Source organism: Cervus elaphus, chromosome 15 (assembly GCF_910594005.1).
Source record: "Cervus elaphus chromosome 15, mCerEla1.1, whole genome shotgun sequence".
Lineage (NCBI taxonomy): Eukaryota > Metazoa > Chordata > Mammalia > Artiodactyla > Cervidae > Cervus > Cervus elaphus.
This window is the reverse complement of record NC_057829.1, coordinates 86,462,608-86,484,756: the sequence shown is the minus strand read 5'-3', so window position 1 is coordinate 86,484,756 and position 22,149 is coordinate 86,462,608. Positions and strand designations below refer to the sequence as shown.

Here is a 22,149-nt window from a genome sequence, read left to right as displayed (position 1 = left end):
GAAAAGTTAAGGTATTAAATGTCTTAGTGTCACATGTTTCTTTAACTTAATGCAAGGTTTTGTAAAAAGTAAATTAATGTTATTTTAGATTTAAAATAGAATGTTAGAGGCTTAACTCTTGATTAGAAAAAAACTTTTTTCTATTTCCAGTAACCACAGGTTTTTTTCTGTATAAGTCAGGAATGTAAATTTCAATGCCAAATGTTTAAAAATAAAATATGGATATCCCTCTTTTAAAATACCTAAGATATACAGAAATATATTTTAATGCACAAAATGACAAAATACATTGTTTTGATATCAGTTCGGGAGAATTATTGTGAAACAGAAAGTTATTACAAACTGAAAGATGTATGTGATAAGAAATTTCTTGGTTAGTTCCTAAAATCATTTTAATATTGAGACAACTAAGTTTGCCAGAAATGATGACTGCACTCAAACTAAAGAAGATGCAGAATAAAGGGGTTCAAAAATATATTTTAAAATCATACCCACCACACAAAGACCTAAACTGTCAATCTACCTGGCTCAGACATGCACACAAATCCAGGAACATGAGACTAAGTGAGACAGCAATACAAGTTTGGCTTAACATTCAAAAGTCAACTTCAGGATCATGGATGATAAGACTCAACAATCTATTTGATAATACTCCCCAAATTAATCTCCACATTCAGTGCAATTTCTATCAAAATCTCAGAGAGCTTTTCTGCAGAAGCTAGAACCTAAAATTTACCTAGAAGTCCAAAGGCTTCAGAATAGCAAAAAGAATCTCAAGAAAAGAAGGATAAAGTTGGAAGACTTAATACTCCTGATTTCAAAACCTACCACACAAAACTATAATCATCAAGATAGTCTAACACTGGCATAAAGACAGACATATAGATCAACAGGAAAAAACAAGAGTCCAAAAACAAACCTTTATTTTATGAAAATATTTTTCAACAAAAGTACTGAGTACTTGAATGGAAAAAAATAAAATAAATTTAAAAACTGTTAATAACTATAATATGTTAAGGGCTCTCTAGTAGAAAAAGACAGCATGCAAGAACAGATGGGCAATTTAGACAGAGAGATGGAAATCCTAAGACAGAACCACAATGAAATTCCAGAGAGCAAAAGCACTAACAGAAATGAAAGTATCTTTGACAGCTTTATTAGTAAACTGGACTTGGCTAAAGAAAGAACCTCTTAAAGATACATCAATACAAAACTTCAAATCTAAAAAGAGAAGATAACATGGACAAAAAAACAGAAGAATAACTGTGGGACAACTACAGAAGGCACAACATATGACGTCACAGACAGTAAAGAGGGAGGAAAAGTAACAGGAAGAGATACCTGGAACAGTAAGGACTGAGAATTTCACAAATTAATGTCAGACACCACACCACAGATCCAGGAAGCTCAGAGAAAACCAAGAAGGAAAATCGCCAGAAAAACCACACCTAGGCGTATCATCGGAGAAGGCAATGGCACCCCACTCCAGTACTCTTGCCTGGAAAATCCCATGGACGAAGGAGCCTGGTAGGTGCAGTCCATGGGGTCGCTACAAGTTGGACACGACTGAGCGACTTCACTTTCACTTTTCACTTTCATGCATTGGAGGAGGAAATGGCAACCCACTCCAGTGTTCTTGCCTGGAGAATCCCAGGGACGGGGGAGCCTGGTGGGCTGCCATCTATGGGGTCGCACAGAGTCGGACACAACTGAAGTGACTGGCAGCAGCAGCAGCAGCAGGCATATCATATTCAAATGACAGAAAATTAAAGAAAAAAGTCCTGAAAGAAGACAGAGTATAAAAAACACCTACCTACAGAAAAATAAAAGAAGTATAAACAACTTCTTGGAAACCATGCATAAAAGAAGAGAATAAAGTGAAATATTTTTTAAAGTTGAGAGAAAAAAGAAGAAAAACAGCAACCTAGAATTCTATACCCTGTGAAATTATCCTTCAAAAGTAAATGAGAGGACTTCTCTCGTGACACAGCAGATAAGAATCCACCTGCCACCGCAGGAGACACAGGTCTGACCCCTGGTAGGGGAAGACCCCACACGCCGCAGGGCAGCTGAGCCTGTGCTCCAGAGCCGCCTGCCACAACCAGAGGCCCCTGCTCCCAGAGCCTGCGCTCCACAGCAAGAGAGGCCACCACAACGAGGAGGCGGCCCCTCTCGCCACAGCCAGAGAAAGCCCGCATGTAGCTACAGAGACCCAGGACAGCCAAAAATAAATAAAATCATTTTTATTAAAAAAAAAAAACCTAAAATAGAAATACATCCTTTTTCAGACAAAAACGGAGGCAACTTGTTGCCAGAGACCTGCTTCATAAATACTCGAAGAAGTTCTTTAGAAAGAAGGAAAGTTAACACAAATCAGAAATTTTGAACTACATAAAGGTCTTGATCAAGAAATAAACTGAAGATAAAATTAAAACATTTTATTTTTTACTCTTAATTGATCTAACAGATATTAGTCTATTCAAAATAACAGCAACAATATATTAAGTATAAAACTTGATCTATAGAGAGGCACAATACTAAACTACAAATCATATTTCTAAAATAACTGATTTTTCCCATTTGTATTACTCCCACTTGGCTCTCTATTTGGACTGACATGTCAATCAAAGACAAGTACCATGTTCCATATCTTGAGCACCTGAGTCAGTTCAAATCACAGGCACTCAACAGAAAAGCACAGCTACTACTACCAAAAAAATGGCCTATCTTGAAGCGATGGGGGAGGGGTTTAAATAAAATTACTTTCTTCATTCTCATTTAGATATTTTATATGATGTAAGAGAATGTCTCATCCCACCTGATTTGGATTATAAGCAAAGGAAATCCTAGCAAAAAAAAAACTGATTTAAAAGGGGACTGCACAAGTGACATGTTGGCCTTGTCATCCTACCTTCTAATAGTAATAGCCATATAAGACCCCAATCAACAAACCCGTCACAACTCAAAATAGTCACCATTGTAATGCTTATTCAGTAAGGCTAATAAATTTGACCCACGTCACTGAAGCTCTCAATCTATGGCAACATGTCCTCCCTCCCCATCCGATAATCTTCATTCCCTCTCCATCCTATCTCCACCTTAAGATACTGAAAAAGTCGTCTGTGTGATCACTATAACCCTTGCAGCTTCCTACACCTTAACTGTAAAACATCAGGTGAAGACCCCATATGGCCAGGACTGGAAGAGGTGGTACCAAGAGAAACATTCTTTTCAGAAGCCTGCTCATATGCTGGCTGAAATATCCTTTTAGAATTAAGGCCTCCATTCCTGAAAGATCTGTTGCAACAGCACTTACCATGGCTGCACTCATAAGACCCAGGTCTTCCCCACTCTACCAAGCCATCGAACCCATTTTCTACCTAAGATTATGGCACTCATCTACTTTCACATTAAACTTTTGAGACTTCAAATGACTCAAAACTGAAATTTCAGTCCTAACATTAGTTACCACTGCTGAAATTTACAGTACACTTTCAACCTTACAACAAAGGCAAGATATTACCACCAGAGGAAAGACTCTAGGGTTGCCTGTTTTAAAGGACTTGCAAAATGGTAGATTTACCAAAATCCAGATCTAGCTTCCAGACTGAGCACGCCCAAAGAACAGATCCATCTTTCCAAGGCAGAGACACATTAATCAAACCTACAAGGCAGACCTATAAAACCACAATACCCCAAACAATTATCACCTCTCAGGGTGGGCAGGCCCACATAAACAGGCAAAGCACGAGGATGTTGTCTGATGAGCACACCACCCAGTCCAGAGAGGTAAGACAGGATGGACACTTAATGGCAACACTTAATGGCATCAGGCTTACCTGGCCTGATGAGTCCACACCACAAAAGGAATGGTATTCCCCACAGTACCAAATCAATCCACAGCAGTTTCCCTCCACTAAAGGGCGCAAAGTTCTCTCCACTGGACAAAGGTTAACTGACTAAACCATCAGATAACTGAGTCAATGTTGACTTTCTTACATGTGGTAATGAGGATGTGATTGGATACTAGAACATCCTTGTTCTTAAAAGAGACAGGATAAAACACTGAAGGAGAAAGCATCATGGTGTCTAAAACAAATTGTTTCTATATTAATATATAGAGATGGAGCACATACAGGAAAATGTTAACCATCAACAACTGATCAAGCCAGTGAAGAAGATGCTGGGGTCCACCAGACTGATTTAACTTTTCTGTGGATTTGAAAATTTGCAGAATTACAAAAATGTGGTCTTAAGAGTATTTGTCACAGGAAGAAAAACGCGTAATACATAATCAATATAACATCTTAAAGTTGAACAAAAACACGAAATAATAGCTACTTTAATTTATGAGCAAAGACTTTCCTATATTTAATAAGACCACTACCAAAAATTCAAATGTTTCTATTTTAAAGCTTAGCAAAACATATAAAAACCACTGCAATGTTCAAAGTGTCTCAATGTCTAAAATGTAAGTTCCCCCTCCGCCAGTTTCCATAAAAAAAAAAACAACAGACAAAAAGCATCCAACCATTGTTAAGGACAGGTTTCAGCAAGTGTTCTCTGGATTTCAAAAGGGAAGGATGTCAGCTCACCAATGTGAACAGTCGTGCAGGCTGTCGTGCAGGGCTTTCCGAAGCACCGAGTCCTTGTCGTAAATGCCCCAGGTAGCTTGCAGCACTGAATCAAGTAAGCAGTCTCCTGCAGTCCGGTTCCAAAGTGCATACAGTCGACTGTCCAAACGTGTAGCCAATTCCAATGACCAGTTTATAATTGGAGATTCTTCTTCTAACTCTATATGAGGAATTTAACATATTGATATAAAACATAAATACAGGAATCTGAAGATGATTCAAAGAAATGGAAAGATATCCCATGCTCTTAAGACTCGAAGAATTAATATTCTTAAAATGGCCACACTACATAAAGCAACCTACAGATTTAAGGCAATTCCTATGAAATTACCCAAGACATCTTTCACAGAACTAGAATAAATGATCCTAACTAAAATTTATATGGAACCATAAAAGATCCAGAATTGCCAAGGCACTCCTGAGAAAAAAGAACAAAGCAGGGGCTTCCTTGGTGTCTCAGTGGTAAAGAATCTGCCTGCCAGTGCAGGAGACGTGGGTTCGAGCTGATCTGTAAGATCCCACACGCCACGGAGCAACTAAGTCCATGCACCACAACTACCGAGCGAGTCTGTGCCCTAAAGACCAGGAGCCACAACTACTGAGCCCACGTGCCACAACCAGAGCAAGCACCACAACAAGTCCACACACCACAACTAGAGTAGCCCTGCTCTCCAACAGAGAAAAGCCTGCACAGCAACCAAGACTCAGCACAGCCAAGAAAGAAAAAAAGAAATAAAATTTTAAAGAAGAACAAAGTAGGAGGTCCAACCCTCCCAAACTTCAGTTAAGACTATACAGCTACAGTAATCAAAACAGCATGGTATTCACACAAAAAAAGACACATGGCTCAATGGAACAAAACAGAGAGCCCAGAAATAAACTCACACACCTACGGTCAATTAATCTTCAACAAAGGAAGTAAGAATATACAATGGGAAAAAAGCCTCTTCAACAAGCGGTGTTGGACAGCTTCATGTCAATCAATGAAGTTAGAACACATCTTCACACCAAATACAAAAATATGCTCAAAATGACTTAAAGACTTAAATACATGACATCAGAAAACTCCTAGAGAAGAACAAAGGCAAAACATTCTCTGACATAAACATATACTAATGTTTTCTTAGGTCAGTCTTCCAAGGCAATAGAAAAAAGCAAAATAAACAAATGGGGCCTAATAAAACTTAAAAGCTTTTGCACAGCAAAGGACACCATAAACAAAAAGAGATGACAATGTACGGAAGGGAGAAAATATCTGCAAACAATGCAACCAAAAAAGGGCTTAACTTCTAAAATATACAAACAGCTCTCATGTAACACAAGCACAGAAAAACCACCCAACCGAAAAATGGGCAAAAAGACCTAGCCAGGCATTTCTCCAAAGACATACAGATGTCCAAAAGGCACATGAAAAGATGCTTAACAACGCTAATTACTAGAATTATGCAAATCAAAACTACAATGAGATACCACCTCACATTGGTCAGAGTGACAATCATTAAAAAGTATACAAATACAAATGCTGGAGAGGGTGTGGAGAAAAGGGAACACCCTCGTGCACTACTGGTGCAGCCACTATGGAAAACAGTATGGAGGTTCTTGAAAAAACTAAAAAAAAACAGAGCTGCCATATGATTCAGCAATCCCACTCCTGGGCATATACCTGGACAAAACTGTAATTCAAATAAACAAATGCTCCTCCTATGTTCATAGCAACACTATTCACAATAGCCAAGACATGAAAACAACCTAAATGTCCATTGACAGATGAATGGATAAAAACATGTGGTACACATATACAATGGAATACTACTTAGTCATAAAAAAGAATGAAATAATGCCATTTGCCGCTACATGGATGGCCTAGAGATTATCATACTAAGTGAAGTCAGAAAGACAAATACCATTTGATATCACTTAGAATGCAGAATCTAAAATATGACACAAATGAAATTATTCAGGAAACAGATTCACAGACAGAGAATAGACTTGTGGTTGCCAAGATTGGTTGGGGGATAGAGTGGAAGTTTGGGGTTAGCAGATGGGAACTAGTATATATAGAACAGATAAACAAGATCCCATTATATAGCATAGGGAACTTATTCAATTATCTTGTGATAAACCATAACGGAAAAGAATATAAAAAAGAACATATGTTGAAGTATAATAGAATCACTTCCCTATATAGCAGAAATTAACACAATATTGTAAATCAACTATACTTCAATATAAATAAATACACAAGTAAGTAAATAAATGTAACATGTTCAGTTTCATTCTTCTGCAATTTAGAAATATTCTATTTGGAAGAAAGAAAGTGAAGTCAGTCAGTCATGTCCAACTCTTTGCGACCCCATGGACTGTAGCCTACCAGGCTCCTCAGACCACGGAATTTTCCAGGCAAGAATACTGGAGTGGGTTGCCATTTCATTCTCCAGGGGATCTTCCCGACCCAGGGATTGAACCCGGGTCTCCCACACTGCAGGCAGACGCTTTACCATCTGAGCCACCAGGGAAGCCCTTGGAAGAAAAACTATTCTCTAAAGTGTTAAAAAATGTATATGCAATATACTAATAACAGCTAGAAATTTTGATCAATTGAAACATAAACCTTTTAAGTAATGGAAACATCTTGAGGCCCTAGAATAACTTATTTAATTTTTAAATTCTTTATAATTTATTTTCTTAAAATGTTTACTATGAAAAAATACTCATCCTAGAATAGGAAACACAAAACCAAGATTTTAAAACTTTCATACCTTTATTCACTCTACCACAATTATGAGCTGTGAATGAATGAGCTGTTTTAACAGCATAATACAATACTGTTCTTAAGGACTTTATACATTTTCAGTTTAAAGTAGAAATAAAATATGATGACTATACACCAAACTACTACAAAGCTTACAGAGCAGAGCAAAACATTTATTGAAATCACTAAAAATTAAATTATACTCATTAGTTTCATGCTTACCTTTCTGAACATCTCTATCAAGCACCTCATCAAATAATTTCTCTTGGACTGTTGGAGGCAAGTCTTCAATATCTACAAAGAAAACCCTTATTTAAAAAAATCTTTAAATGCCTCATAACTTAAAAAACTTGATGCCAATATCGAACAGTAACTTCCTCTAAAATAACTCCCTTTCCACTGAAGACTGTCAAGTAGCATCCTTTAAAAAATATGCATGTATCTCATGAGTTGTGTATATGAGGTGCAGAATATTTCCTTTCTGTACTTCATTATCAAAACAGTGATCTATCTACAAACAGTAAGAAAAGCATCTGAACCAGTAATAATAATCAGCTATTATCAAAAAGACAAGAGATAAAAAATACTGACAAGAATGCAGAGAAAGGGGAACCCCTGCACACCACTGGTGGGAATGTAAACTGGAGAAGCCACTATGGAAAATGTTATGGAGGATCCTCAAAAACATAAAACTATCATATGATCCAGCAAACTCACTTCTGGGTATACAGACAACGGAAATGACAAACCTGTACCCACCCCCATGCTAGCTGCAGTGTTACTCAAAATAGCCAACATATGAAAACAACCTAAGTGTCTATCAATGGGTGAATAAATATAAAGTAGATGGGTTACTAAGCCATGAGAAAGAAAAAATCGTGCCATTTGCAATATATAGAAGGGCCTCGGGAGATGTTATGCTAAGCGAAATAAGTTCGACAGAGGAAGACAAATACTGCTTAGCATCACTTATATATGGATCTTAAAAAGAAAAAAAAGATAGGGAGAAACTGGTGAAAAGTACAAACTATAAGTCATAAGATGAACAAGGATAGGAATTAATGTAAAGCATAGTGATGATAATCAGTGACACTGTATTGTACACTTGAAATTCTCTAAGAGAACAAAACATAAATGTTTTCACCCAAAATATAAACAGATAAATACAGTGTGAGGTAATAAGTGTGTTAACTAACAGGGGGGGGGGGGGGGGGGGGGGGGGGAATCCTTTCACAATTTATGTGTGAATCAAATCACCATGGAATTCTCCAGGCCAGAATACTGGAGTGGGCAGCCTTTCCCTTCTCCAGGGGATCAAACTAGATCTCCCACACTGCAGGCAGATTCTTTACCAGCCAAGCCACAAGGGAAGCCCAAGAATACTGGAGTGGGTAACCTATCCCTTCTCCAGGGGATCTTCCCAACCCAGGAATCGGACTGGGGTCTCCTGCATTGCAGGCAGAGTCTTTCCCAACTGAGCTATCAGGGAAGCCCCAAATCACCACAATGTGTATCTTAAAAATCTTACAATTTTCTATGTTAATGACAATTTAATAAAGCTGAAAAAGGAGGAAAAGAAAAAAAAAAAAAAACAGAACCGAAGTCTCTGATACTCAAAATAACAACAAACAAATTTTGTCTATTTTCTGCCCACCCCCGCCCCCCAACACTCAATCTCTGCTCAGAACTGTTTTTGCAGACTTAAGAATCTTCTTATGATAGTCAATGTACCATTCATTTTGGCACACAAATTTCTGTTTTTCTCACCTTCCTGAAATTCTCTATGCTCTATTTGGTTTACTAATTGAGTAGTCTACAATAAAAAGCATGATTACCCTTACAACATTTTTTTAAACTACAGAACTATTTTCAATTCAAAATAAAATCTAATCACTCAGTGTAGTAAGTTTAAATATATAGAGTGCATTTGAAATGAAATTTGTCTGATTTTGTAAATATCTCTGCTCACATCTTAATATAAGCTTAAAATAGAAAGCTAGGAATACCCAAAACAAAATATAAGTTTTACTTAGAAACTTTAAGTGTTCAGTGTATTTATTCAGTGTCAATTGAGGAAAAACAACCTGGAAAACATTTCCACTTGTCATGGAACTGGAAAATAAAAAGTTGCTTCACAAATATAGTAGAAATTAACATAATGAGTGAAGTACAGTAATGACACTTCCAAAAGAATGCCGGTATCTTTGATTCAAATAATTTGTATCTACCCATCAAAAACCCATGTTCTGATCTTGTCTCCTAGTATCAGGTAACCAATAGTTATCTAATTTAAAAATAATAAACACAAGTGAAAAGAAAAAGAAAAAAGCTGATTCATAACACTCTCAAACAAAGAGAAAAAGAAATGGATAAACAGATTTTTAAAAATAGCTGAGGCCCACAATGAAGTCAGTTATTACCAGCTGCTGTCTTCCTCTCAACTCTATAGCATTAGTTTATAAACAGACTATATATTGATTACTTTCAGTAAAATAGGATACTGTTATATCTGTAAGATAGCTACTATCTACTAATTGTGGCTATCTGTTTTCTAACAATCATTTTCATTCAGACATTGAAAGAATATAATAAAGTGGAAATTTGTTTTCACAAAGAGATGTGGAGTTACCTGCTGGCAATGTAAATGTAACAAGGTCAGTTAGGAAATAGCAAGCAAAGTCCCCCTTTCTCTGGTGAAGAGAGGCAGCGATCTCACGACGGATCTGCTCTGTCAGTTCAGGACACACCATTGCGGGAATACACTTTGCAGCTTGTTGAGACACCTTAAATACAAAAGAAACTTTCCTCTACATCTCATTCACCATTGGAAGCAGAAATCAACAGCATTAAAAAGAAATTACCAAAACTTTCCAGTAACTTAAGGTGTTTTTGTTTTAAATATATGAAATATTGGCGTTATGTCCTCAACAGTAGGAGTCTATATCGGTACAACTTTCCTGGAAAAGTGATAAAAATGCTTTACCCTCTCGATTCAGTAATTCTACTTTTTAGTGGCGTTTATCCCAAGGAAATAACAAACAAGCATATAAAAATGTATGTGAAACAGAGTTGTTCACAAAGGTTCACCACCGGAGGGGGAATGAGGACAGAAAACAAAGTAAGAATAACCGTCAGGACCCTGACAAAAACATCCTTAAACAGGGACTTCCGGCTCACCGAGACAGAGGGAAGTAGAAACTCCTGCTGTGTAAGAAGTTACTTCAAGTACGTGGACTTAAAGAAAGCATGACATTTTTAAAGGATTAGTTCCCAATCACCTTAAATCCCTCGCCACTTGCTATAAGTCTTTTTTTCTTCTTCTATTTTTTGGCCATTCCAAGCTGCATTCGGGATCTTAGTTCCCCAACCAGGGATCAAACTCACAGCGCTTGCAGTCAAAGTGTCTCAGCCACTGGACCCCCAGGGCAGTCCCTGTAATTTTGTACTTTTTTAGAAGCATCTGGCTTCCCCAAGTGTGGAGCGGACAACAAAGCTCTGTAGTAGTAGAATTCAACAGGGAGAAACCTGAGCAGGGACTCTCCTGTCCTTTTAAACGATGAACAACAGCAAAGGATGAAAAGGCATCATCTTACATTTAAGTTGTATTCCTCTGTGGCGTTCAAGAAATCTATACACAGAGAATTATGAAACCCACGGCGAGCGGCCACCTACTCGAGAGGAAATGAGTGTGCTGTGACCCTCCACTCTGTCACTGCAGCAGCAGCCACTAACCTGGGCCACCTTCCTGAGCAGACGTCAGTCACAGGTGGGGCTTGGAGCAGCAGGTCTTCCAGTAAAGCCACACACACAGTTTTATGCTACTGTCATCTACATAACATACATGGACACACTTAATTGTAATTACTACTTAGGTAAGTAAACAGTGTTGCGAACACCCTGCATACCCATTACAACCATCAGACATCCCCTTTGGAAAATGCCTGCATGAAAATTCAGTTCTAAATGTTACTGGCCAGGAATAACACTGACAGTGAAGTTGACACCACACCTGAACTCCACGAGCCCAACCTAAGCAACAAACTGTGGAAAAGTATGAAGTATTTTCAGAATATAACTATTTCTCAAGTAACAGCATTAAAGTAGATCTCAAAAGTAAACTAAAAAATAGCTTTTTCAAAACTGCTAACCCTCAGCCGCTTTGCAAAATCCCAGGGAGATTTTGAACACTGAACACCCCAAAAGAAACCTTACAGCTAGTGACTCACTGCTAACCTTCTCCTCCCGCCACCATCCTTAAGCACACGCCCCTGAAGCCTGCCCCTCATCTCCTAGCCTCTTTGGCCTCATGACTCTCTGTCAGCTCCTTAGCCTACTAGCTAATTTAGGGCCCATGAACTTGGGAAGGGTCCATGAACTAGAACAGGAAGTTCAATTAAATTTAAATCTTTCATTTCACTTGCCTGCATTTAAAATGCATGTTCTTATACATCACAAATTTAATATTCTAACAACTACATATTTCAATGTAACTAATTTCCTTTGCAAACCTGCTTTCTATTTTATATATTTAAAAACAACAGTTTGAAAAGAAGTCCATTTATTCCACCAGACTACATACAGGGATCATGGTTTAAAGTCCAATTAAGTAGCCCCCAGCCCCAGACACATGTTCCCAAAATGTAACACTCTCCTGGTCTCATCCCTGAAGTCCTTGGCTGGCTCTGTGCCCTGTCTGCAGACACAGCCCTCAGCCCAGACTCATGCTCTCCCTTCTGGCCCCTTGGATTCTGTCCTGTGGAGTGCCCACACCACGGAGACTAAATCCCACCACCGATTCTGTTCTTTCCCTAGAACACGCGTCCTTTCCACCTCCCTCGTGGTGTGTGCCAGGGCTGGTCCATGTGCACCGCAGAATAGGGCAGAAATGATGGAGTATCACTTCCTACATTAGGCTACACAGAAAAGACACTGTGGTTTCCACCTCACTCAGTCTCTCACACTCTCTCGGCTCACTTGCGCAAGGAGAGACCAGCCAGCACATGAGACGCAGCCCTGTGGACAGGCCCCCGGGACAAGGCCCTGAAGCCTCCTGCCAACACCCATGTGAGTGTACTCAGAACCACAGCCTCTAGCCCCAGTCGAGCCTCTTGACAATGGCAGCCCTGGCAGTCTGGAACCTCATGAGACCTTGAGCCAAAATCATTCAGCTAAGCTGCTCCTGGATTCCTTACTCTCAGAAACTGTGATAACTAGTGTTTGTTGTCGTAAGCTGCTAAGCTTTGAGAGGATTTGTTACCCAGTTGTAAATAAATACACTGGGGTCCTACTGTCTTCCCACTGTTAGTCCTCAGAATGCTGTCAGGAGGCTGATGGCTTGCACCAGCCCCCCAGAGCCTCCTCAGAGACCTCTGCCAGCCGGAGTGCAACCCGCTGCTGTTGCTGCTTACTCGCCAAGCTGTGTCCGGCTTCTTGGGAACCCACGGACTGTAGCCCGCCAGGCTCCTCTGTCCATGGGATTCCTCAGGCAAGAATACTGGAGTTGCCATTTCCTTCTCCAGGGGATCTTCCCAACCCAGGGCTCAAATCCACGTTTCCTGCATTGGCAGGCGGATTCTTCACCACTGAGCCACCCAGGAAGCACACCACTGAAGACTTGCATCTTGGTTCACAGCTGCCTTCTTCTTGCCTCCAGCCACCACCAGCGACTGTAACTCCACACACCGTCCCGTCTGATACAAAACCGGGTGTCACAACACAAGTGTAGCCAGGCCTCAAGACACTACAGAAACTACCTCGAACTGTTCCATCCCATGTTCCAGAACACTAGTCTCTCTAATCACAGAGCCGCCTTTCAAACAGTCCCCTTCTCCCTTATCCTCCGTAGCGTGTTAGTCACTAAGTCGTGTCTGACTGTCTGTGACCCCATGGACTATAGCCCGCCAGGATCCTCTGTCCATGGGATTCTCCAAGCAAGAATACTGGAGTGGGTTGCCATGCCCTTCTCCAGGGAGTCTTCCCAACCTGGGGATCGAAGTCAGGTCTCCTGCATTAAAGGCAGATTCTTTACCATCTGAGCCACCAGGGAAGCCCTATCTTCAGTAAGCCTGCCCTTTGTTTTCAGCCAAGACTGTCTCTCAAGCCCTATCTTGCCCCTGGTTTAACTGGACTCTTAGGCAAACTAAACACAATGGCAAGCCGTCTCAATCATGCTTCTACCTAACATTCATATTTCTTAACCACTCCTCCCACTTTATGCTTTGTGCATAAAATTTTCCAGATACTGGAGAGTTCAAATATGCAAACAAGCACACACAGAAGGCATATACTGACCATAATGGATTTGAATCCACAACTAATCGAGCGCTCTGCACTTTTACCCTATTTCTCTTATTAAAAAAAAAAAATTACCTGGATGATACAGTCACATTCTAATTATTCACTCCAACCTGTTACTTGTAACATCTACCAGGTTATCTACTCTAAAAACCCAGATGCCACTTTGACCCCTACCCACCGTTACTCCCCACAGCCAATCCATCCACGTAATTCTGCTAGCATCTTCAGCATCTCCCTCACACCAGCCACTGCCATTACTGTCCCAACAGAATCCCTGCCAGCATCACTGCAGCGTCCTAACCAGGTCTGCCCCTCTCTAATTCCAGCAGCCAAAACACTCTGGCCTTGTCACTCTGCTGCCCCTCTGCCTAACCCTGTTCAAAGCCTTTAACTGCCCTCAGAAAAACCTTCCAATTCTTTGGCCTAGAAGATCTTTCACACTGCATCCCCTACTTGTCTCTCACTTCCCATCCGCCATACAACCACACTGAGCTACCCACCAGCTCTGAATTCAACACAAACACCACCACCCCTGCCTCTGAATAGCTTCCTCAATGCCGTTCTCATCTCTACCTATTCTGAAGCTAACTCATCCTACTCCTTCAGATCTCAGCTAAAACGTTACCTGCTGTGGGTAAGAAGGTAAGTAAGATACCGCAAAACACTTTCTCAAGTCCTCCCCACAGCATCTGGCACTTACATCTATGAAACTGCACTCTGTACCGAATCACTGTAACTGGAGATTCACTGATGGAGGAGCCAATGTCTTCACCATTACACCTCTTTATGCCCAGTGCCTTCAACATGGTAGGTACTCAATAAATATGTTAGCTGAATGAATTACTAATACATTTCGGTTTTTTCAAAATCAAACATATGACTCAATCATTGTGGCAAAATGTCCTGTTTTAAAAAACACAAATCCCTTGTTAGTCTCTTAATTTTAAATGTCATTTTTAAAAGAGGGCTGATCAAATCTAAAACATTTAAGAACTGAGAAATATTAAAACATCAAAAATGAAAACTAAAGAACACATTTCCTTCATATAAAAGAATATTTAATCAGAATGCCACACTCACCTCTGTAAGCAATATTGCTAGCATATCCTGCCTCTGAAAACGTATAGCCAGATGTACCAGAGTATAGCCAACATCGAAAGCAGAAGGGCGATTCAGCAAGCGGACTTCATCTGCAGTGAGCTGGCGGGCGATGTCCCCTCCCGACGATTTGTAAGCTTCAATAGCAGCTAAATCACCTTCTACAACACCTAAAACAAGCATCAGGACAGAAAACAAGTTTAATTCTATTTTTCTTCAAAAAGCACAAGCCTGTAGCAGTCACTCAAAACTCTGATTCTCTGTGCTTCCTGGATCCCAGGGCATCATTCAAATGTCCTAAAGAATACAAAGAAAATTACAGTGTATTCCTCTCCCTTTCATTTCCTTCCAGAACTAAACTGCCTAGCTGGACACTTACCATCCCATTAGTGTTGGCTCCATGCTCTGGTAAAGTTCAGAGAAATTATTAGAATATATTAAGAGGATCAAAGATCAACCATCTACTGTGAAGACATTAAAGCCCCTGTTTGCTAGTCCTGGTTCTGCAGAAACCAAGGAGACAAGGATGAGCCTGCTGCCGCTGTTGGGCAAGTTCTGCCCTTTATTCTGCCCCCTCCCTTTTTATGGCTGCACCGAGTGGCTTTGCAGGACCTTAGTTCCTCTCCAGGGATCAAACCCCGGTCCATGGCCGTAAAAGCACCAAATCCTAACCACTGGACCACCAGGGGTGTCCCTATGCTGCATTTTTAAAGTTGAATCAAAGTAAATGCTGAGCCTTCCTTCCACATTGCTGTTAACTGAGACAATTAAGAGCAGTTAAAATAAATGTTTAATGTAAGTAAAAGTTAGCAATACTCTGATTTCAGAATTTCTCACAGTCAAGTCTTCCCTATACCCATTAAGAATTATTAAATTATTAATACAGCAAAACTTGAGCTAGGTAATTTTGAATAGAAATATGCTAAAACAAAATGCGATAAGCCAGTTGGGGGTAGAGGTACAAAACAAGTTTCCAATTTTTCCAAATCCATAAAGAACTTTCTGTTCCCATTAAACCATGTTATTATTCTTAACACAAATTAATGTTAGGTAATAACAGAAATCTTATTTAGTAAGTACAGTACATCAGTGAATAATAAGCAAATAACCTTGGCAAAAAAATGAAGGTGCAGGTTAGCGTCACATTTACCACAAATCGTGGTACACACACACATACACACACCCCAAGACCGCAGGACTAGATAACTGTTTCCTAAATTATATCAAGAGAAATTTGTTACATAAAATGCTACTACTAGCTAAAAATATTCTTAGTATACTTGCATTTTAAACTGCTATCTTGAATTAGGAATAAAATAAATAAGACATTCCTTAAAGTGTAATAGACTGGTTCAATGCAACAATCTCCCGTTATTGAAAATAACAAAGCTTTAAAATGATATTTCCCACATTCACTGAATGCCCATGACACACAGAGCAATATGCCAGGCAATGTGAGAAATGTAAAAACCTGATTCCTATACTCAAAACAGCCCTTCATCATATTTGTGAGCCATGAAAAGCCAGCTTCAAAGTTTTGCAACTCTGGGACCAAAGATCCCTTCTGCAAAACTAGATCCTCTCCCCAGAAAGATGACCCCAACCCGTGAAACACAACATTTTTCAGGTTAAGAACCCATGGTTTCAAATGATAATACCTTCCTAAATTTTTATTTCACAGCAATATAAGTTAATACATTCCTCGACATAAACACCTCAGGACAGCTGTAGCTCCCACTGCAATACATAAAGGACTTCAACAAAACCTTATGAGGCACAGCGCCTTGGAGACGTCATCAGAACTGAAACGTAATGTAGCTGGCATGAGATAAAAGGAGGTGGACTTCTCAAAAGCACAAGCCTGGAGATCAGACACAGAAATCTAATATCTACCTGTTTTAATGAACAGATGAGAATAATCTAGTAGGGTTCATAACATTTCGAATAATTTTTATGCAGCTTTTTAAAAAACTGAACATGCCCTGTTCCATTTCTTTTCATGTATACACTACTTCCTTACGAAGGCAACAACTTTTCACTTCAGCTCTAGCAAAGCTATTAACTACTCCAAGGTGCAGTATCACTGTACCTTTTAGTTTTTAGCTTCAACCTAAAATTATATGCATCTATAAAATTTTGTATGATATAAAAAATGTTCTAAGCACTTTGAAAAGCAGCAAAAGGACCAAAAAGTCTGATCGATTTACCTGAAAAGATAAAAGAGGAAGACCTAGACCATACACACATATGCATAAGAGATAGTGTGTGTGTGTATATATACACACATATTTTTTTGTTTCCCAAAGATGAGGTAATCTAAAAGTAAAGGCCAAAAAAGCACAGAAACTATGCTTTTTTGGTTGAAGAAGAATTGCTGTCTTCGCTATTTTTAGTTAATTCATCACACAGCTGATGTTTGGAAGGATCTCACCTCAGAAATACTTGCTCAAGAATTCATTTCCTCTCTAATGTTTCTGAGGGATTTCTGTAACTAGAAACTAACTAGCCAGTCAAAGGTGGGGAGGGGTACAGTCCAAACAGCACAACAAACTCAGCAGTTGTGCTTTGGAATTATGACTTACAGTCTGCCTTCAAACTTCGTGTATTTTATCAAAAACAGGACTTCAAATGATGAACTGCATGGTATGTGAATTGCATCTCAATAAAGCTGACATATATACATAAAAACCGAATTTCTATTTGGCCTAATCCAAGATCTCAAAAACAATTACTTCCCCTGACCACAAGCTCTGCATTAAACTGCAAATAGGAAATGCTGCTGCCCTTAGTACGGAACATACACAGGAGGGCAGAAAATGAAGGTGAACAGAGATCTTGTTCTCTATTCTTCACAGCATAAAATAAATCTCCAAACTTTTCAGAACACGAAAAACACAAATTCAACTACAGGGACAAAATAATATTTAAAAGAAAAATACTTCACTGTCTAATATTTTAGGAATACATAATTCCATTCTTTTCATTAACCATAATTAAGAGTTCACAGTTTCAGTTACTGGTAAATTCTGGGCCCCAAAAGATCAGTAAATTTATTACAAATCAAATTTCACGAGAATGTCAATGAACTGTCCAAATGTTTGTTGTGTATCACTTACACACTGCTCAAGAGGAGCTAGTGATGAAAGTTTCTTCACAGATGGGTTTTCACTGTAAACGTGGTGTCTAAAGGATCTGGCCTATACTGATATAATTTAAGTTTTAGCTACCACATATTTTCTTAGGGAGAAAAAAGCATCAGATTATATGCAAAGTAACTAAGAAAATGTCTTTGAGTCCTTCAGATAACATTTTTACCACCTTTTAACATTAGGGAATAAAAGGAAAGCAGGAAAAAGGTAAAAGAAGTGGTAGGTAGGAAAATACAGTAAATAAATCTAAGTGGTAAAACCTCACTTAATGCAACAAAGACCTGGAAAAAATGGGAAAGTTCCAGCAGAAGAGAAAGAGGTAACATATACAAGCTTTCTAGGCTACTGACATCTCACATTAACTCCAACAGTTAACGGAAGCTTCTTTCTCTGTAATATGTTGATCTGAAAATTTAACGAACACATATTACATGCTCTGTCCCCTCCTACTCCAAGTGAAAGTGAAAGCATTAGTCACTCAGTCGTGTCTGACTCTGTGACGTCATGGACTGTAGCCCACCAGGCTCCTCTGTCCATAAAATTCTCCAGGCAAGAGTACTGGAGTGGGTAATCACTCCTCCACCAGGAGATCTTTCCAACCCAGGGACTGAACCCAGATCTCCTGCACTGCAGGCAGATTCTTTACCTTCTGAGCCACCAGGGAAGCCCATGTTATGAAAACCCATTAAAAAGACAGCTGAAGGCACTCTGAGAAGATTAACTTTATAAAACTAATCGGCTGTACCATTATGCATTCAAAATTGATTGAAACACACAACTAGCTAAGTGGTGGTGCAGTTACTGATAAAGTTAAAATACTTTTAAAAACAAAGACCTTGGAAAAAGTGAAATGAAAAAAAGAAAAAAAAAAAAAAAAAACCTCATACTGTTCCATAAGGTGGGCCAGGAGAAGAATTTAACATATTTTGAAGTCACAGGTCACAACTCACGGAGGACTTCACAGCTACTATGGAACTCCGTTGGTTAGAATATGGAGCTGGCTCATAGATATTTAGAAAACAGACTTATTTTTTCCCCCATATATGGCACAGTTTTCAAAGTTTTGCCTTGTTTCTTTTGACATAAAATCATAATGGTAACTAACTTTGAAAAGAATGCCAAATGGTAAAAAAAAAGCCAGGACTTACCTGAGCCCACATGGGCCAGCTCAACACTACCCTGGAGTTCTATGGTAGCTGTGACATCACAGCATGCTTTATGCTGTGGGGTCAGGGTGGACTTGGAGTCAGCTGGCACAATTTCAGGAGCCCTTAAAGAGAAAAGTTAGTTTTAAGTGGTAATGTTCAGAATGCCGGTTACTCTGGTCAGTAGAAAGGTGCAGATGTTGGTGGCTACAATGTCTGGACAGTTTTCCTCTACTCCGAGTCTAATTCCCTTAACTGTCTTTGCATACTAAAAAGGAAACTTGACCACCCAGTTCTTCACAGACTCCTAACCATTTGGCTACAGTTCAAAGATGAACTTAAGACAGACACAGCCATCGCTTTCAATACTCAAATAGAAGCTGTTTTTTAAATAAAATGACCTCAATATTTTTAGGTGTATCTTAAGTACATGCAAGCTCATGGCAATCCCAAAAACAGTTTGAGCAGACCAAAGAAATCACCTTCTAGATGCATTTTTCACCAATGCATAATAACCAATGGCAACAAGTTAAAATCTACCATTTCTATTCCTAGAATGCTAATAAACAATAATACCTTTTCAAAAAACCAAGATGTGAAAATCATAAATTGGAAACAAATTCTTAATTGAACCTACACTGTATCAAGATGAGTTTCTATTCAATTCATTCAATAAACTTACTTCATTATGAAAAGATCCTCTCTATTTACGTTTGTCTGCGTCGTGTGGCCTGTGGGCTCCATTTCCCAATCAAGGATTGAACCCGGGCTATAGCAGTGAAGACTGAGAATCCTAATCACTAACCAGGGAACTCCCAGAAACATCCTCTTTAGAAAAATAAATTCAAATGATAGGGAAGTCAAAATAATATCTAAGGAACTCCTTTAAATGTTCTATTATTAATCACAAGTGATGATAAATGCAGTTTACACTTTCGAGCTTTTACCCCCTTACATCTTTGATCATTGTTAACTGCTGTGGAAATATAAATCCCCACAGTCACCATAAAGAATACCTGAAGTTGACAGATACCTACATAAGAAAGAAGATCTTGCCATGCAGGAAGAAATTACTGCTAAAAGCACAATGGAAGGGTAGAAAGGAACATGTCACAAAGTTATTTTGGGAAGGCGATCAGAGATGAGAATCAACGTTAATGGGTTAAAGATGAATGTGAGTTCAAATTAGAAAGGTTACTTAAAATGTTGTCAAAAAGTCAACTGAAGGGATATTAAAGTTCTTCAAGAAAAAATTTCATCTGCTCTACTGTCAAACTATCCTGGCCAAATTTAAAACTAATCATTAGATGTTTAAAGTTATACCATTTTAGATCAGCCTTCTAAGAGGAACTGAACAATCTGGCTACTCTCTTTTACAAGTGAGAAAATGAGCAGGTAAACAAGCATTTTAAAAGGGGCAGACAGATAAAAAGAAAAGCTCTCATGGCATAACTTTATACTTTTCAGATTATGTCCACATAACTCTTCTTCTAGCCAAAATATTGATAGAATTAAGAACAGAATGATCAAATTGGAAAAGGTTTCATTTCATCCTGATAAGGTCCTCAGAAAGAGGCACAAAACAAGGAAGTTGCTATAATTTGCTACTGCAAGAGAAGGTTCTACAGCTTCAGTGAACACTCAGGGCCCCACAACAATCCACAGAAAAATCCACATAAAACTGAGTGGTAAATTTTCCCCCAAAGTTTCAAGCCCATATGTCCAACAACTCATTAGACATCCTCACTACAGCACGCCTAAAACAGAACTTCATGTCTTCGATGTCTCAGAAAAATGATACTGATAGCCAACCCAAGTGCCCAAGCCAAAAACCGGAGTATCTTTCTTAGTTCTCACCTCAACTCCAATATCAATTCTTTGAAGTTTTATCCATCCTACCTTTTTAAAGTCCCTCTCAAATATACCCCCCTTATTCCATCCACCACTGTCTCAACCTCATGTCAAGCCTGCACTCTTTCTTATCTGGACTGCCATAATTTCCTTCTAAATGATCTGCCTGCCTCCAGTGCTGCCCCCTCCCAATCTAGTCTCTAGACAATGACTGGAATGAGCTTCCCAACCACACAGCAGATGAAGGCAGTCCCCTTCCAAATGTTTACCACTGCCCTTACACTTAGAGCTAAAATCTTTAACCAGATTAAAAGGCCTTGAAAGGTCCAGCATTACCCTGCAGCCATCTCTCTCACAGCTCTCATTCTACACTCCAACCTGCAGACTTCAACCGAATGGATGGCCCATGCTCTCTAGCCTCTGGGGTATTAACAAAAGCAATTCCCTCTAACAGAAACACTTTTTTCCTTCTTCTAAGGTTCTGGCTTAGATGTCATCTCTTCCTGAAAGTCCTCTCCAAATTTCCCAATGAGATTAGGGTACATACTTACTGCTCTAGCCTCCTTCATTTCCTCTCCTGAAATTATCACACTACACTGACCAGACCACAAACTTACTGAGAGCCCTGACTTCTTTCTGAGTGCTTAGGAGCATACTCAATGATCATCTGAATGTGTAAATGAATGGACAAAGAAAAGGTGAAAATTAAGACAACTCTGAAAAGCAATGGGAGGGTGGAACAGGTTGGACATTTGCCTTTGAGATTTTAAGATACCTAATAAAGCCATAATTGTTTAAGCAGAAGTGCGATACTGATATAAAAAACAAAAATCAAAATAAAGAGCCTCAAAACAAATGCCGAACTATTTTATGTAAGACAGAACCACCCAAATCAAAGCAGAATTTAATAAATCAAAATGGAAATTACTTGAAAGAAATATTTTAATCCTGTTTAAAAAATAAAGACAGTGAAAAGACAAAATGTTGTCACTCTCCCCACAAAAAAAGGTAAAGAAAATGTTCAACAAATATAACTGGTATCATATCTGTAATATAAACATTATTTATATTCACAAAGACTTCTTACTACTTAATAAAATCACAAAGAAAAATAGACAAAAGACAAATCAATTCACAGAAAAAAATACAAATGACCTATGGCTGATTCATATCAATGTATGACAAAAAATTAATTAATTAATTAAAAAAAAAATACAAATGAC

At 38.9% G+C, this 22,149-nt stretch overlaps 1 protein-coding gene across 5 annotated transcripts in view; it reads right to left on the bottom strand.

Annotated features, from left to right (window-relative positions):
• ZRANB1 (zinc finger RANBP2-type containing 1) overlaps window positions 1–22,149 on the bottom strand; it is a 72,488-nt gene that overhangs the window by 7,509 nt on the left and 42,830 nt on the right. For 4 of the 5 annotated variants that reach the window (XM_043926087.1, XM_043926090.1, XM_043926091.1 and 1 more), the window contains 4 exons: window positions 14,764–14,951; window positions 10,016–10,169; window positions 7,609–7,680; window positions 4,596–4,794 (listed from right to left, as the gene is read on the bottom strand). In XM_043926087.1, coding sequence (XP_043782022.1) covers window positions 4,596–4,794; window positions 7,609–7,680; window positions 10,016–10,169; window positions 14,764–14,951 — 613 coding nt within the window. Of the gene's footprint in view, window positions 1–4,595; window positions 4,795–7,608; window positions 7,681–10,015; window positions 10,170–14,763; window positions 14,952–19,078; window positions 19,201–22,149 lie in introns of all 5 variants that reach the window. The other variant, XM_043926092.1, reaches the window with a different exon arrangement.